Source organism: Arachis ipaensis, chromosome B10, assembly GCF_000816755.2.
Source record: "Arachis ipaensis cultivar K30076 chromosome B10, Araip1.1, whole genome shotgun sequence".
In the NCBI taxonomy this organism is placed as follows: domain Eukaryota; kingdom Viridiplantae; phylum Streptophyta; class Magnoliopsida; order Fabales; family Fabaceae; genus Arachis; species Arachis ipaensis.
This window is the reverse complement of record NC_029794.2, coordinates 15,989,901-16,007,989: the sequence shown is the minus strand read 5'-3', so window position 1 is coordinate 16,007,989 and position 18,089 is coordinate 15,989,901. Positions and strand designations below refer to the sequence as shown.

Sequence of the window (18,089 nt, the reverse complement as noted above, 5' to 3'; positions counted from 1 at the left end):
ACAAATTTACTTTTTTCAAAAAAAAAAAAAATAGAATTCATTCTCGAAAATGATTAAATGACCATTACATCGGAAATGGCAGGACCTTACAAGGCTACAAGAGATTTCTTAAAGGATGAAATAAAAAAAAAGTGAAAAAAAGAGGACTATTAATCAATGCACTCAATTAATACAACTAGGCTGAAACTACTACTAGCAATAAATGAAAATATTTGAGAAAAAAGGGAAAAACTTAAGACATGGGGTGGTTAGTCCACCAGCAGGGTGTGTGAGTATGGTTCATAAGAGTCTTAAATGTCACACATTGACAAGAAACCAAACATGCACATGCCACCCTTTTACTTACACATTTGTAACATCAGAAGGGAGCAGCACTATTCTCCAACCACTACTCAGTGTTTTCATCAATCATCATACATACGCCGCCACTTTGGCTACTATGCACGTCTTCACAAGCAATTGTAGAAGCACTTCTTGTTGCCCTATCATCATCATCAAAATCATCATCATCCTCGTCAGAGTTTTGGACACCATTTTGAACGTTCATCATGGCCATGGGAATAATAATGCTGTGGTGGTGGTGGTTGTTGTTCTTGTTGTTGCCAACTATTGGAAGTGGCTCTGTCAGGGACTTACCGTCCCGAGGAGGTGAAAACACCACCGGCAGGTAGTGCTCCATCTCGCATGGGAACTTTGAGTTCTTGAAATGCTCTTTCAAAGCTTCCAAACCCTTTATACATATATAAAAAATAAATGTACTTGCATAACGAGTTAAATACTATTCTTGTATTCATATAGATTAATGCTATACTACAATGGATTTAATTAGAAACACGAAAAACGCTTTTTCATTCTGCAATTATTATTGACTTTAACTGCTATCAAAAAATAAAATTACAGATACATTTTCGACTTATCACAATTAAATACTATAGTTTGTCACTTTGTCCTTTCTATTTTACTTTAGATTGATGTAGTTGAATTGTCAATTTTTCATGTATTACACCAGCATCTGGAACTTACCATGAGTAACCGGGAGTTACGGAATTAAATTACTAACAAAGACTAAAGGCCCTTTGCGAGTTTCAAAAGTAATTTGTTTGAATTTTTAACTTATGAAAAGTAGTAGTATTAATGTCTGGTGCAATTTTCAAAACTAAATTACGGCTTTCTAAGAAGCTATTTAAGAACTTATAGAGAAGTTAAAAAAAATGACTTCTCTCACAATACTACTATTTTTTACTATATTTCTATAAAATAAGTACTTTTAGAACTAAAATTCCGAACATAAAATGACTTATTTATAAGCTACTTTTAATATAACTATTTATTATTTAAGCTATTTTTTTAAAAGGAGCTTAATTAAGTTGTTTATCCAAACTGGACCTAATTTGAAATCCACTTATAATAGTATATCTAAAAGATTACATCAAATAAAAGAGAATAAATAGAGTATTATTTGTGTCATTAATAGTTCATGTGTATAGACAGATTGATTAATTAGTGGAAATAATGAAACTCTCAAGTATTATTAATAATGAAATACCTGGACTCTTGCATATGTAACTTCGCAAATTTTCCTGGAATTGAATACCTCCCAATGTTGCAGGTGGAACGCCTTATATAGCCGCAGAGTGGCTTCGGGAGATGTCATGTTCACAAACCCATACCCCACATTGCACTTGTTGCTGTGACAACATTTACTACAACATTAATGCATTATTGGAAATAATAGTCTTTGGTACACAGCAATGTAATTAGAAATTGCCACAAATTATGCTAATTGTAATAGTAATTGAAATTAGAGGATATAACAAAAACTCCGACAATTTCTAATAGTATTTTTTGCACTTTGACCAGTAAATAAGAGTGAAATAGTATTTGTACAGTGCAAACACGTAAATCGATGGAACATTAGGAGGAAAAAAATAAAAATAAAAAAAAAAGAGAAAGCATGTATGACGATGAGAATTACTTGAAATCAATTGGAAGGTACACAAAATCGTAGGAAGACAATGGTTGGTCCTCGTCGTCGCCAATCTGTTCGTTGCAGTGTATGCAATGGTTGTCCAGCATATTTAATAGTAGCTTCTGACTACATCAAGTCAAAGAAAAACAAAAGAAATGCACAGTATCAACAAGATTTCAGAGGGACCAAAATATTACCCCATATGTCCATTTGGAATACTCCCAATAGGGTTACATTTTAAAGTAATTTTTAACAATTATACATAAACATGAGTAATTGTAATTAGAGTTTAATTTTGATGCGCACAGTATTAAACGTTTTATACAGTCTTCGCATCCAATTCAATGGTCAACGGATACGTTAACGATTATCCCCCCTTTTTGAGGGATCAGATAGACCCCGGATTTCACAAAAAATATCATCGTCTCAAACATTAAATTAAAAATAATTTTACTAACCTATACTTGTTGGGAATGTTCTTGATCATCACAGTAGTTCGTGGATCTCTGGAACTAGACTCCACAATGGCGTCTTCTCTAATTAGAAACCTTGTCTCATGCTTCTTCCCTTGCTTCCCCTTCCAGTGTCTACTCTTTACTATATGTTGTTGTTGATGATGTTGCTGGTAGTGGTGTTTTACGCTTCCTTCACCGACCTCGCCGCTTTCTTTAACGGGACTCCTCTTCTGACTAGCGTCCGAGCGCCGCTGCAGCTGCTCCTCCGAAACGGCGTTCCCAACTGCCTCAACGGACCCAGAATCCGAACCACCTGAACTCTTCCACAAGGGCAATTGCGGAAATGTAGTAGAACATGAAGAGTTCCAGCATGAACTTCCAAAACGACGCGAGTTTTTGCGTTGCACGTGATGAGGATGATTCGAAGCATAGAACGGTGGAACATTATTCAGGTTCAATGGCTTTTGTTTAGAAGCTGCGGAATGGAAGAACTTTCTGCTTTGACCACCGGGTCTACTGAACTCAATTACAACCTTTCTACCATAAATTTCCTTCCCGTCCATTTGTTTCAATGCCTTCGCCGCATCTCTAACGTCATAGAACTCCACAAACCTTTGATTCTTTTTCGACGGTGTATCTCTTAGTTCCTTTACTGCACCTATAAAAATTGAAACCAAAAGCCAAAAGATAAAAAGATTAAGAAAAGAGATACTCACAAAAGAATGAGATAGAGACGTTTCAGCATCACTTAAAATTAAAAAAGAAGGCATAGAATATAATATGGAAAAAAAAAGTTTAACTGAATTCCAACAGCTTTTTTATCTCCTTCATAGTTCTCAGATCTCACTCTCACTTAACGAAAAGGAGACAAATAAAACGACGAGAAAACATAAACTAAACGACATTAATGGAATTCTGTTTTGGCTGAGAGAGCGAGAGATACCGAAAGCCTCAAAAACGCGTTTGAGATTCTCGGCGGAAACGTCCGAGTCCAAGTTAAAGACCACGACGGTGCCTTGGTTCTGACCGTCCGGGACGGCGTTGCAAACTGAGAGAACGTACTGCGCCCACACAGCTCTCCCAGCGATGAGACCGGGCGCCGGCGGAGAAACCACCGGCGGCGGTGGCGGTAGAGGAAACGCGCTTCTGGCCTTGAACAACGAGGCATAGTGGTTGCGGAGCCTCTCCTGGTGCTGCATGTGTTGCTGTCGAATCGCCGTTAGCGCCGTTTCGGCGTCCCTGAGGTCATAAAAATGGACCGTCACGATTCCGTCATGGAGGGCTTCCATCTGGACCCCTCTGACGTCACCGAACACTTCAAGTTCGCGCCTCAGTGAGGACTCGCTAACCGCCAGGTCTGATGGTAAGGGACTCAGGAGTAACGACCGGGTGGGTGACGTGGACAGGTGAGGCGACGGGAAAGGAGGAGGAGGAGCTGCATATGCGGCGGAGGTGGAGAAGTGAGGGAATGGAACGGCGGTGGCGGCGGCGGCGGCGTGGGGAAGCTGAGCATCGCGAAAGGGAAGTACACCAACCCCAAGGGATGGGGCATAAGGGTAAGGGTAAGGTGGATACGAGGGTTGGGCGGTGTAGGGGTGGTGGGGAAGGGGGAAGACGGTTGCCAGTTGCGGCAAGGGAGTGTGGGTTGTGTTTGTGGGTATGAACTCTTGAGCTCTGGGGTCTAAGTTTCCAGGGAACCGGACAATGATACCGGTTTCTCCCATGGGGAAGCGGCTTTATTTTCTTTTTGTTTTTCTTTATTTTCTTTTCTTTTCTTTTCTCTCTTCTTCCTTCGTTTTTGTTGGCTCTTCCCAGAATCTCGCTATCTCTCTCTTTCTATCTGTTAGGAGTATTTGTTTGTAGTGTAATAACTAATATCACCGTGCGTCTGTGACTGTATATCCGTATATGGGAGTTTTAACAGAGAACAAAGAAGGATACAGAGGGGAAAAGAGCCTAGCGCGCGGGTATCGAAGGGCGGAGAGAAAAAAAAAAATTACAGAGCAAGAGTGTGTTTATTTGTGCCTGACTCTGTTTCCTTCGAGTCTAAAGGGGAGTAGTGAGTGGGAACTGGAAAGACAGAGAGAGGGGGAGAAGCTGGACAAGGAGAGGAAGAAAGAACAAGGTTGGTTTGCTTCGCCTTATTTGCTCGTTCTCTACTTTCCTATCAAGGGCCAAGGTTGCCAAAAATGTACTTTGCCACCTAGTGGCTCCTCCAAATTACTTTTCTACCCCCTTAGTTTAGATACCGGAGGAGATTCAATGTTTTTTGTCCGCTCCATGTCATGTACTACGTTGTATTTAAAATGATTTTCCTCTTTTAGAAAAACCGAAATTACGAAAAATATTAAATTATTAATAGAGAAAAATACACTATTAAAATAATATTAAAAATTTTATATTACTTGACAAATATAAAACTTTTATTTTTGTATATTAGATTATAAGTAGTAAAATTTTTAAAGATGATCTAAATTATATATTATACGTTGTTGTGGGTGTTTACAAAATATTAATGATGTTTTTGTCTTTAATTAAAATAAGAAAAAGTCTAGAGGTCCATTAATTTAATTAAATTCTGGCAGCATATAACTAATAAAAGAAAAATGACTACAAATCACAAAAGTTGACGACCCCCTAATACTTCTCTTAAAATAATATATTTGTTTTACAAAATATCAGTGATATTTTGTGTTTTGGTAATTAAAAAATATGTTTTTACAAAATGGTAGTACTACCATTATAGCAATATAAAATATCAAAATGATAAACTATTATCGTATTTCACACTAAAATTATTCATATCTAAAAATTTTAATCATAAAGTTTGGGGTAATTTACATAAATAAATTAAATGATGTCCAAAATTATTCAAATATCCTAAATAAACATAGATTACATGTATGCCCTTAACACATTTATATAAATTGAATCGGTATAAGTCAAATTACACGTTTACATGTAAATAGAATCACTTTAATTCGATTTAGCATGACACCTACTAAATCGACATAGGGTACTTCGATTTAGTATAAGAGAAGCGTGGTAAAATTGATTCCTACTAAATTGAATCATCCAAGTTCGAATGAAGAAGAGTTTCTCCATGAAAATTTATTTTAAAAGGTGTACACAAAAAATTGGAACAAAATTTAATCTCAATATTTTTTATTTTTCAAAAAAATTTAGTCATTCATAATAAAAACTTTTTTTTAAAAAAAAATCATTTGACATAAAATTACCAAACTTTAAAAATAAAAATATCTGATTTTTTTAATAATACTTGCAAAAAATTGTATCAAAATATGATTTCTAAAAATTTTTGGAATACATATCGAATATCTAGTTATTTTTATCGCATATTTAAATCTCCAAAAATTTATTTTTCGTTCGTATCTTTTGGAAATTATTTTTATCAGCAATATAAACTTTCGAGTATATTTTAGCAATTTATTCTAAAAAGAAAACAATCAAGAGAAAAAATTATCATAAAAATAACTAAAATTATTTTTTTTTTGTAATTATTAGATCGTTATCTAAGTATGTCTGGTGAAAAGAAGGAGACCGTTGGTTGTAAATCTGGATAGGCAAGGGTATCATTGGTGGGACGGTAAGGATAGTACCTACAAAATCACTCTGACGCTCAAGTCAGTGTCTGGGTGAAGAGTTAAAGAATATTAGGATAAGATTGGTTACCTCTAGCGAGGTTGGCCCCTCTCTTATATATTTGTCATCCTATTGTGGGGATCATCTGAGATAGTGGACACCCCACTATCCCCTAGATTCTCACGTATCCTGTAATCGTCATGCTCTAGAAGCATTTAGTATAGAAGTTAGTAGTCTTACCATGTGGTCAACGCGACAGATAGTGTATATTAGGACCAATCTTTGTAATGGGCCAATCTAAAATAGTGCCTCTGATGCGGAAAGCCACGAGTATCGTGGTTGTCACATTTGTGATTCAGGTAGGCCCATCAGGCTTAGTGAATCGTATCCATGGTGGCCCCGTATGTCAAGTCCCCTCACATGACTTCCTCTGGTCTCGCATTTTTTATGGGATGTTACTGCCCATCACGCTTCCCAAGAACGTCGCCTCAATACACGCATACATTACTAGTGGGATTTAAATGTGCGAAAAAAAATCAATTTTGCCCCCCACTTTTTTCGTGCTTCTTCTGGGTGAAGGTTACTTCAACCTCTTCTCTCCCTATTCTTTTTTACCATTATCTCCAGAAAGTATTAGGTCATATACCATCAGCACCAAGGATTTTATTTTTCTAGATTTTTCTCAATTATGCTTTTTTTATTGCTTCTGTGCATGGTGTGGCAACCTCCATTGATCTTTCTCCTTCGTCACTACCTCATCTTTAACTGCAATTTCAAGTAAGCAAAATTTCTGTATGTTCCTTGTGAATTTATTGCATTATGCTTGTTTTTAGGTTTATTAGGGAGGAACATTTTAATTTTTAGGATGAATGGATTAGAATTAGGGCGTGCTACTGCTATTTCACTGGGTTAAATAAATGTTAACATAGGATGAACAGAATTTTTAGTTATTTTATGCTAATTAAAGTCCCGACGAAGCTAACAATGGTGGTGCCCCCATGGTAGGTATGGCGAGATGAAGACCCGAACTCATTTTTTCCCGTGGTCTTGTATTCCTCACTTTGGCGTTCCAGATTAGTACCATTAGTGCACATCCGACGTGACGGGAATGCCATCCTGACTTATCGAAGAGGATCTTTAGGAGCTTCTTGACGGCGAGGCCATCTGTGGGGTTGGCCCTGAGGAAGGACATCACGAACTCCTCCTCCCCGATGATCAAGAGCGGGTTTGTTACCTAAACATGAAGGTGCCTCGAGTCCCTGAATAGCTATGGGTCTACAAACCCATGTCTTTTGTGTTGAGCGTTTGATTTCCGCTTTCTACTTTTGTACAGCCGCTTCTGAATAGGTGTGGGGTTTCTCCCTTCGAACTGCACCCGAATAGCTGGGTTGCTATTCTGTGCTTCGAGTTAGTTTGTGAATAATTAGAGATCCCCACTGACAATGACCAAAAGCATAGGTTAGGAATTTTCCTTAAAATTGGAATTAGCGCTGTGAGTATAGTCCTAACCCAATAAGTTGGCCACCGGTCAAATTAGAAGTTCACAAGATATGTCACAATTCAAAACTAATTCAAAACCGAGAGTATTTGACTCTCGAGTCGTCTCCCAAGGAGTACTTTAGAACAATGAGTGTGCAAATCCGGTTGAAGTGATCAAGGGTTTGTGAATGAAGAAATAAACATATAAAGTAATAAAAGAACATGCAAAATTATAACGATTGAACTAATTAAGAAATTAAAGAACCGACTATGTAATATAAACAAGTAAAGTATAAAAGAGATTAACATGGAAATGTATGAAAGATTAAAAGCATCAAAAAAGGAGTCTTGGCTTGGAGTGAGTTAAGGGTCCTTTCCTTGTTGGAACCACAACTATGACAATTGTGATGGATTAATCTCACTTGATCAACCCTCACATCGGAAAGTAAGTTAAATGAGCATAAGTGTTCCTAACCCACAAATCCTAACTTGCTTGCTAATTACTTTAGCAACAAATTAGCGTTAGTGGGAACAAGAACAATTAACAATCCAAGAATTGAAACTAAATGTTGGACATTCTAACTCTAGAAACCCAATTGCTCACTTTACCCAAGCCAAGAACAAAAAATTTAGCCTAAGACCATGTTTGACATTTTGTCAAACACTTGGTGTGCAAAAACCTTAAAAATGGAGAAAATGAGAAATGGCTTGAAACTAAAAGCAACAATTGATCTCAATCAACAAGAATAACACAAGGAAGCATGAAACAAATATCAAACATCAAATTCATCAACAAGAAATTAAAATTGCAAGAGAGAAACAAAATTGAACTATAACTTGAATTAAAAGAAAGAGTAATGACAATGTAACTATAGAGAGTAATAACAAGAGAATACTTACAATGAAAGCTAGCAAAATCCAAGATAAAAAATGGAAATGGCACTTGAATGTAAAACCCTAATATAAAAGATGAAAAACTTAGAGAAAAACTAAACTAAAGCTTCCTACTACTACTCCTAAAACTACACTAATGATATCCTATGTTATATCTTCATTTCCTCTTTCAATATGAGCTAGAGAACTTCAGAAATGGGCCTCCAAAGCCCCCAAATCGCGAGGCACGTGCTATTTTAATAAAGTCATGTGCGGACACCTGTGCGGACGCACAGATGCGTGCGTCTGCACACCTTGCGATAAATCCAGGGCTGTGCGTACGCACAAGAGGCTGTGCGCACGCACACTAAGTGATGCTTGGGTGGACGTGCGACGTGCTCGAAATACTCCACGAGCTCTGATTGGGCGGCTGTGCGTACGCACAGGTAGCTGTGCGCACACACACGTCTCTGAGCTCATCTCCTTTGATTCTTCATGTTTCTTCCACTTTGCATGCTCTTCTTCCATCTTCTCCAATCTATTCCTACCTTATACACCTGAAATCACTCACAAATAACATAAAGGCATCGAATGGAAGGCAAATAGAATAAAAATAGATTAAATAGGCACAAAAGAGCACATTTTCATAATCAAGCACAATTTAGAAGAAAAGTTCAAAAGCATGCTAATCAAGGGAATAAGTGCAAGTTTATATGATGAAAATCCATCCAATTCTAACAAAAAATCATCATCAAATATGGATTCATCACCCACCATAGTTAAAAACTTCCTATATTTCTTCCTTCTTACCAACCTAACCCAGAAAGCAAACATAAGAAAGGGTACTTCTCCTTCTAGACGGTGCAAAGGAAGATCTTTGGGATCTTCGAGGATTCATTCCATGGTTTTAAGGTACAATATTTTAAGACGACACCAGCCCAAGGTCATCATCCTTTTTGGTTGACCCTCGAGGAGGAACGTTAATTCCCAATGCATTGGAGTTTCAGGACTGGAGCCAATTATTAGATCAAAGTTACTTACGAAGGTTTGGGCCAACAAAATTGGGTATTGCCAATGTCTTAATGGTGATCTTTGGTTCTAATGCTTTGAATCCTCATTTGGTTATCGATGACTGGGAAGCCGGTCACACACATCAGTAGGTCAATACTTTATTATTATTTTCTTCTCTAATACTTTTATAGTCTATTTTTTTGGTTGCCCACGGTATCCCCAACCCGACAGGTGAAGGACTAATCCGTCATGGATCGGAGCTCCATTTAAGGGTCTGCCGCTGGCCAATGAGTTGCTGCATGCACAAGGCAGGATTCGAACACCCGACACTTGCTTAAGCGGATGAGTGAGCTGACCACTCGACCAACCCAAGTTGGTTTTTTATACTTGATTTTAACTATTATTCTTCTCCTTTTCTATTAGGATGGCTAGCGGACACACAACCTTGTCACATTTGATGAGCAACTTCCTAGCCGAGGAACAAGAGGAAGTTGAACCCGAGATTGAAGTTGCCCCTCACATGGAGATCCCTGATGTAGAAGCTCACTCTACTAAAATGATTTCTATTGAAATTGACCGCACTATTGCTTCAAAAACCCTTGAGGGTCAGAGCTCAAGAGGTCCCAAAGGGGATGTCGAATTGCAAGAGATTCCCTACCCAAAAAAGAGAAAATGGAAAGGGAGGTCTATCAGGAAGAAGGTCCTCTTTATGACGGAGAAGCATTTTGAGGCTACCACTTTTATCGATATTCATCTATTGTCGAGAACCGAAGAGTTTTTCATGAACTATGATCTTGGCGCTCAGTCCAAGTGGGCTTATCGGATCTTTCTCCGATCTACCACAATTACGAAGAAGACATAGCCAGTCTTGACTCAATGCCACTCCCTAGGTGGCAAACTTAGATAAGGCCATGCCGACATGTCTTTACCGAAGACTCAAAAAGTAGTTGTAGAAAACGAGAACCTTGCCACTGAAAGGAAGGTTAAGGACACATGTGATGAGATCCAGTGCTTGTCACACAAAGAATATGAGCTTCAAGAACAAGTTTCCCAAGCACAGCGTCTGGCTGTGAAGTTGGATGAGAAGCTCATGGATACTAAAAAAAAACTCAGAGAGACCGTAAAATTGACAAAAGCAACGTGCACCGAGACCGCGAATTTGAAGAAAAGAAATAAAGAATTGGTATGGGATTCCCGTGATGTCATCTTTGCAATAGAGGAGGCCATTAAGGCACAAGTGTAGCTCCTGGCTCCCGACCTAGATGTCTCTATCCTTGGGGCTTTCAAGGCCATTGGGGATGGCCAGATTGTAGACCTAGTTATAGAAATAAAATGATTTGTATGTTTGGTAGTCATTGGGCATGTTTTCTACTTTGGTGAACTTGTTTGTTACCTAGTCTGGCTAATGTAAAATATTTAGTAAATTTTCTAGCAAACATGTTTTTTTGCTCGGTGGGCTGTCATTATTTACTTTAATTGTTTGGCTTTTAATTTTTTTGTGCGTTATGAATATCCGTGTTATTTTACTTACTTATTTCTGGCTTTCGGGCTGGTCAATTCTCAGGGAGCTGCTCTCATACATTTTGTAACTAAAACAAATACAATTTAAATATGGCAATTCTAATGGGTTCCCGAGGAGAGGAAAGAGTAGCCTTTCTCCATCTATTACTTCAAATTACATAAGAAGATCATTTAGCAAAGACATTAATTAGCCTAAGAGTAAAACCTTTTCAAGTTGACCACATTCCATGTTCTTGGTAGCTCCGTGCTGTCCAACCTTTCCAACTTAGACGCACCCTTTCACAGTACGACTTTCACCCGATAAGGGCCTTCCCAATTTAGGGAGAGCTTTCCTTTTTTCAGACTCGGTAAGCCAAGATTGTTTTGACAAAGAATTAAGTCCCCTGCTCAAGTTCCTTTTTCTTACTGACTGGCTGTACCTCATGGAAATTCAATACATCTGGGCCTCTTTTGTCAGATGAGCCATGGGTCGCACATCATCTACCAAATCTTTTTCAATTGATTCATTCGTATTGCCAAGCAACATCCTAGGGTTGAGTTCTCTTACTTCCACAAGAAAGACGGCTTCCACTCTGTATAAGAGTTGGAATGGCGTCTCCCGGTAGAGGATTGTGGGATTATTATGTACGACCAGAGCACTGAGTCTCCCTATGAACCTTTCCTATGATCCAAACATTTTTGCAATCCTTTAAGAACGATTTTGTTCGCAGCTTCTGCATGGCCATTGGCTTGTGGGTGGTCTACTGAAGAAAAACGTTAAAATTCTCAAAACTTCTTGTCAGTGAATTGGATGTTGTTGTCTGACGCCATGACCTCAGAAATCCCAAATCTTGTGATAACTTGCCTCCACAGAAACTTGCAACAATGGGATGCTGTGATAATTACCATGGATTCTGCCTCTACCTAATTGGTGTAGAAATCAATAGTGACCACAAGGTGTTTCAGATGTTTTGGGGCCATGGAAAAAGGTCCTAAGAGATCGATCCACCACTAAGATAAAGGTTGGGAGGCCATAATGAAGGTTAGCCCCTCAGTAGGATCTTTGCGAAAATCGGCATTTTTCTAGCTGATGCACTTCTTTACGAGCTCGCTAGAATCTTCATCATCATTGGCCAGAAGTACCCTGCTCTAATGAGTTTCTATGCTAATGCCTTTTCTCCCCACGTGGTGCCTGCAACACCCTTCATGGATTTCTCTCATGACATACTCCGCTTGATCCGGTCGTAAGAATTTGAGGAGGGATTAGGAGATGTCTCTTCTATATAATTGTCTATGTATAATCGTGTACTTGGTGGCTTCCCGCTTTACCACCTTGGTCTTTACTGGGTTGTCAGGAAGTACACCTACTTCTATGAATTGCTGGATTGGTCCTAACTACATCGGGCCCTTGTCTTGACTAGCTTCTTGTGTTATACACAGGGTAATAGAAGGTTCCTTAACTACCCCTTATATGAGTGATTGGTTTCCCAACCTAAACTTCATGCTGGACAACTAGGATAACAGGTCTTCCATGGAATTTCTTTTTCTTGGGACATGTTGAATCATGACCTCTTCGAACCCTACACATAACTGCTTGGTTCTTTTCAAATACTTTTGAAGTAAAGGGTCCCTAGCTTGATACGTCCTGTATACTTGGGTCGTTACCACCTGGGAATCGCTTTTTACCTCCAACCTTATAGCTCCTACCTCCTTAGCCAACACCAAGCCCCCTATCATCGCTTTACATTCAACTTGGTTGTTCGACACCAAAAATTCATACTTGATGGAATATGCATACAACAGCCCTTCCGAGCTTTTCAAACTTATCCCTGCTCCCCCGATGTTTGGTTGGAGGTCCCGTCAACGTGCAATTTTCATCGTGTGTCCATAAGTTCGTCAGGGCTGATTACAATTTCAAGAAAATTGGTCATGGCCTGTGCCTTGATCACGTGACATGGTTGATACTGAATATTAAACTACGAGAGCTCCATAGCCCACGTTATCATCCTTCTCGCCAAGTCAGTTTTCTGCAAAACCTGTCTTATCTCCTTATCGGTTTTCACCATAATTAGGTGACTTTGAAAGTAATGACTCAATCTTCGCGAGGACACCAGCAGGGAAAAAGCTATTTAGTTTTGACAAGCATGTCATCCACATACATTTCGACCAGCTTCTTAATTTGGTGCTTAAAAATCTTTGTCATCAACCTTTGGTAGGTCGCCCCCACATTCTTTAATCTAAATGGTATGACTTTGTAGTAACAGGTGTCGTATGGTATTATGAATGCCGTCTTTTCCTTGGCAGCTAGGTAGATTGAGATTTGGTTATATATATTTGGAAGCGAAAACGAGTGTTTTGGGCATGCCTTGTCAAGATCCGAGTAATCTACGAACATTCTCCATTTTCCGTTCACCTTCTTACCAGAACCATGTTATACAACCCCATGGAATAAGGCAATTCTCGTATGAACCTGGCTTCCAGAAGGCTGTTTGTTTGTTGTTTGACCTCTACTGCTATCTTTGGATGCATCTTCTGCCTTCTTTAGGCTACAAGTTAGGTCCCCGGTTAATGGATAGATGATGTGACATGAACTTTGGGTCAATCCTCGTGATGTCCGCCAGGACCCATGCAAAGAGAATTTGTCCTCAGTATGGGAGGTTGCGATTGAGGAAAGTGAATTTGTCCTCGGCATCTCCCATTTGGAAGTTCTCCAGGTCTCCTTGAGGTTCAGGCCTAGGGTGGTTTTCCACCTTGGCATCTAAATCTGACACAAAGATGTCGACAGCATCTCTGGATCTTTTCTTCAATGACAAGCTTGTATTATTACAGGCTAAGGTGATCTCAAGATTTCCATGAATCATCCTCATTATCCTGTCATCATCTAAAAACTTCGTTGTCAAGAATTTGATGAATATGACCACTATAAGGTCATTAATAGTCTTTCAACCTTAGATAATATTGTAAGCAGTGGAATCCTTAAGTATTATGAACTCGGCCATCACCAGACTTCTTCTGCTGCTGCTCCTACACAGATCAGGGGAACAATGGCCCAATCAAGACTGATGTAGTTGTTACCTAAGCCGACCACCCATGCTGGTGGTCTTGAAGGTCAAAATCCTTCAACCCTAGCGCATCAAACACGTTACAAAACGTGATATTTGATTCTCCCCCTGTGTGGATTAAGATACACTTAACTAACTCAGTGCCTATTCTGGCTGTAATGACCATTGGGGGATCATCATCCATGCTGCCATGTTGTATATCTATCGAGCTGAAGATAATATCCAAAATTTCCAACATGGATTGGACTCTCGTGGTGGAAGATGAGAAGATCTTCAAGTTTTTTCTAATAGCTGACTTTGATTTCAGTTGAGAATTTTGTCCAACGATTATATTCACAGCCATTGTTGGACCTGACATTGGATCTTCAGAAGCAGCTGGCTTCACTCCTATTGGGTTACGCCCTTTTTATTTTCCTTGGATCATTCTCTGTCTGTCCTTCTCGGCTCTCTAATAAACTTAGTGAACTCTGCGAGCTTCCTTTCCTGGATTGCTTGTTCTAACACATCTTTGAAATCACAGCAATCCTGGATTTTTGTTCATACCTTTTATGATAATCGAAATACATGCTTTTGTTTCCTTTGGTCTATCCTTCAATTGGCTGGGTTTTGGAAGGATTCCTTTGTCTGAAATTTGATGGTACACCTCCACGATAGGAGCCATCAGTGTGTAGTTTGTGAAATTTTCCACCCGCAAGAACCTAAAAGGCTTACATGCTTGCTCTTTTGGGCCTTCCTTACTGGAAAGGGGGTTTATTGAGTGGCAAGGAGGTTGTTGGCCAGGGGTCATTTGTTGGCTGCCACCACCATGCTGACCTCCTCGTCGTTGATATATTTCCTTGACATATTTTGTATTTCTTGCATCATCTACACGGGTTTTGTGGGTAAATTTTTTGTAAATCCTTATTTACCAATGCGTTGGTTAGACAGAGGCTGGCTACCGAATCCATCATGCTATCAATTTCTAAGAATTCATCGTTAAAGTAATCTAGGTACTTCCGGGTAGACTCACCACTTCTCTAAGTTACCTGGAAGAGGTTTATTGGCTACTTTTCTTTGGTTATTCAAGTGGTGAACTAGGCCAAGAACTTATGTGAGATGTCTGGGAAGGTTGAGATAGACCCCTAGGGGTGGGAATTAAACCACCGGATCGCCGGTCTTGCCAGGGTTATAGGAAATATACGACACCAAATTGCGTCCGCCACCCTTACGAGGTTCATCCTTGCCTCGAAGGCAGTAATGTGCTGTTGCGGGTCCTATGTGTTATCATACCTCATGTCCGTGGGTTTGTCAATTTTTTTTGGCAAACAGACTCTAAGGATCTTAGCATCCAAAGGAGTGGCCTTTGTTACTACCAGTTTGTGCCGTCTTCGTTTCTTTTCATTTCTAGGTTTCTCCTGCCTTAACAACCTGTCATTTTCACAATAGGTGCGATCGTAGTGATCGTCCAGAGCATCATGCTTTCTTCGTGTACCCGACCTCGTAATTGGAGATTGGTTGCATGCATTACTCTGCCTCTGCTTCATCTTAGAGTGGGCTTCGTGCTTGATTTGGGCCTATAATGGTCTCAAGATGCCCTAGATTCTTGTGTACCCTGTAACCGTCATGCTCTAGAAGCATCTGGTACGGAAGTCGGAAGCCTTACTAAGGGGCCGGATAGCATATATTTGGCCCAATCTTTGTAATGGGACAATCTAGAACAAAAATCTTAACTTGCTAATAGTTTTTTTTTGTCTTATTTTTAATTATTACTAGCCAATTGTTTCTTTTTTTTCACATTAAAAATTTTGGTCTCTTAACATTTTCTATTTTTTTATGTGAAGATGGTTAAAAGGTAGTTCATTTGAATCAAATCTAATTCTTCATCTCCTTCTTTATTAGAATCATTCTCCACGTCTTCTTATAAAGTCATCAATACTTTTTTTTGTCCTTCTTTGTTTGTCTTCATTCTTCCTTTGAGGAAAATAAGCTTTATAGTAACCAAGTTCTATACAGTTGTAGCATATGATTTTGGATGATAATTTTCCTTTTATCTCATCCGTTTTCTTATTCATCTTGCAAAGAACGCCAATTCATCATCAAATAAGCTATCTTTAGATTCTTCTTTTGTTGATTTGATTTTTTCGTTTCAAAGTCTTTCCTTTCTTTTTATTGTTATTACTGAGATATGTTGTTTCATAGACAAAAAATTTTTCTATTAATTTATCATCTGTAATTTTGATAATGTCATTTCTTTCTTGTACGAGTGTATTTTTGGTCTCTCATTGCTTTGTAAGGCTTTTTAGATTTTTTTTAGAACTTTTTATGCAAAGTGTTTTCCCATAGGATCTAGCTTATTATGATTATTAAGAATCTTTCTAACATTTTATCAATGTCTTTACATTTTTTTGTAAAGAATATCTCGTATTCCCTCACTAACATATCAATTCTTGTTTTTCGAACTTGCTTTGTTCTTTCACGTGTGAGTTGAAACTTATCCCAAATTTCTTTGATAGTCTTGCATCTTGAAATATTTCTTATATCCTCAAAATTAATGATGTAATTTATCATGTTGATCGTCTTAGCATTTAACTCGATCTTTTCCTTTTCTTTACCCATTCACTCTTAATATTTCTTTAGTACCCCACCCCTTCAATGTTCATCTTTTTTGGGATGTCTGGATCATCTACAATTATTTTCAAAGATTATAATCAGTGGATTGAATAATGATCCTCGTTCTTTCCTTCTAATATGAGTAATTAATTCCATTAAGAAAATGAGGTCTATTATTGGGTTGTCCTTTCAGTTAGAAGCTGCTAGGCTTCACTTCTTGAGACCTTGCTCTTGACCCAATTTATGGTTTTTCTGGACTTTGGGAAGGGAGATTGAATTAAGGTTGTTTAAGAATTTTACCCATTTTTAGCAAAGTGCAACAAAAAATATTATACAAGAAATTATTTTCATTTTATCTCATAATGCACAAAACAAAGCATTGAAAGAAAGGAACAATGACACAATCATATATCCCAGTTCAACCTCTATAAACATGGTAGTATTTTCACTATAATTGAATCAATTGTAGTTACTAATTCTAATTAATTAAATCCTAATTCATCTAGAACTCAAGAGCTCAAACCAAGCTCAAGACCACTAAATTCAATCCAAGCTTAACAAACCTCTAAGTGATAATCCAACTTAGAAAATGGGGATTGCATGAAACTTATCCATGTTCATACCTCTAAAACACTACTAAACTCAAACCAAGCAACCTTATATGTGCTAACCCAACTTAAGAGAGGGGATTAGTATAAACTAATCCCAAGTTCATACCTTCAAAAATTAAAATTTTAATAGAACATAATTTTGACTTTTCTTAACCTATTTATCTTGCCTTTTCCACTCTTGGTTTTTCTTGATTCATTATATAAATGTTAACTTAGCTTTTTGCATTACAGAAAATGATAAACTAGAAAAAATTATAATGATGTTTTCTATGTAAGTATAAGGTGAAAAAAGATGAATCTTCTAAGAGGAAGAATGATTGCTAAATATTTTCTCATTTTCTCATTTTCAAATTCTAGAAAATGGCAACTATATAGTGGAAACCAATTTCCCAAAATTTGCCACATGTAGAATCGTGCATGGATTTGATTGTCCTTGCTTCTTCTATATTTGCTAAATGTGTTGTACTTATTTTCTCATTATCCTTTCTTATGATTTGTACCATGATTTTCTCCAAATCATTTCTTCTTCTTTAAGTATATTGTTTTGCAATGTGATGTATGTTGATCCCTTCTTTTTTTAGCTCCAAGTATTATCATATTATTGGTGCACGTACTAAGCCTTTGTCTCTTTTGCTGATTTTGATTTGCTTTCGTTATTTTCTTATAGTGTGATATGCCTTGCTCATTTTGTGTATAGTTAGACTGATTCTAATCTACATTGTTGTTTGTGCTTGCAAACACTAAATACACATTTCAAACAACATTGACAATTCAGGCTATTTAATTCATACCCCAACAAAATGTTTATAATATTTTTCTCTCTTAATTTATTCCTTTAAATGTTGAGGTGACAAGTTAAATGTTAGCTTAGTAAGTTGAAATATTGGGATGGCAAGACATATGATTTCAAAATTTAACCTCTCACATCAATACTTAA

The 18,089-nt window shown here is 38.0% G+C and overlaps 1 protein-coding gene across 2 annotated transcripts; it reads right to left on the bottom strand.

The window, feature by feature from the left end:
• LOC107624510 (protein terminal ear1) lies at positions 41-4,665 on the bottom strand. Of its 2 annotated transcripts, none has more exons than XM_016327003.2 (5): positions 3,368-4,665; positions 2,428-3,082; positions 1,976-2,095; positions 1,547-1,688; positions 41-730 (listed from the first exon to the last, which is right to left on the bottom strand). In XM_016327003.2, the coding sequence occupies exons 1-5, from the start codon at positions 4,146-4,148 to the stop codon at positions 389-391; spliced, it is 2,040 nt and encodes a 679-aa protein (XP_016182489.1). In that variant the 5' UTR covers positions 4,149-4,665; the 3' UTR covers positions 41-388. The 2 variants fall into 2 exon arrangements, 1 of the variants encoding a protein (XP_016182489.1); XR_002355527.1 differs by lacking the exon at positions 41-730 and adding an exon at positions 749-1,065 and having other exon boundaries at positions 1,387-1,688.

Coding starts and splice junctions, on each gene's coding strand:
- LOC107624510 (XM_016327003.2), bottom strand. CDS start 4,148: ATGGGAGAAACCGGTATCATTGTCCGGTTCCCTGGAAACTTAGACCCC. Junction 2,096..2,427: donor AACATTCCCAACAAGTATAG/GTTAGTAAAATT, acceptor GACTTGATGTAG/TCAGAAGCTACTATTAAATA. Junction 1,689..1,975: donor TACCTTCCAATTGATTTCAA/GTAATTCTCATC, acceptor ATGTTGTCACAG/CAACAAGTGCAATGTGGGGT.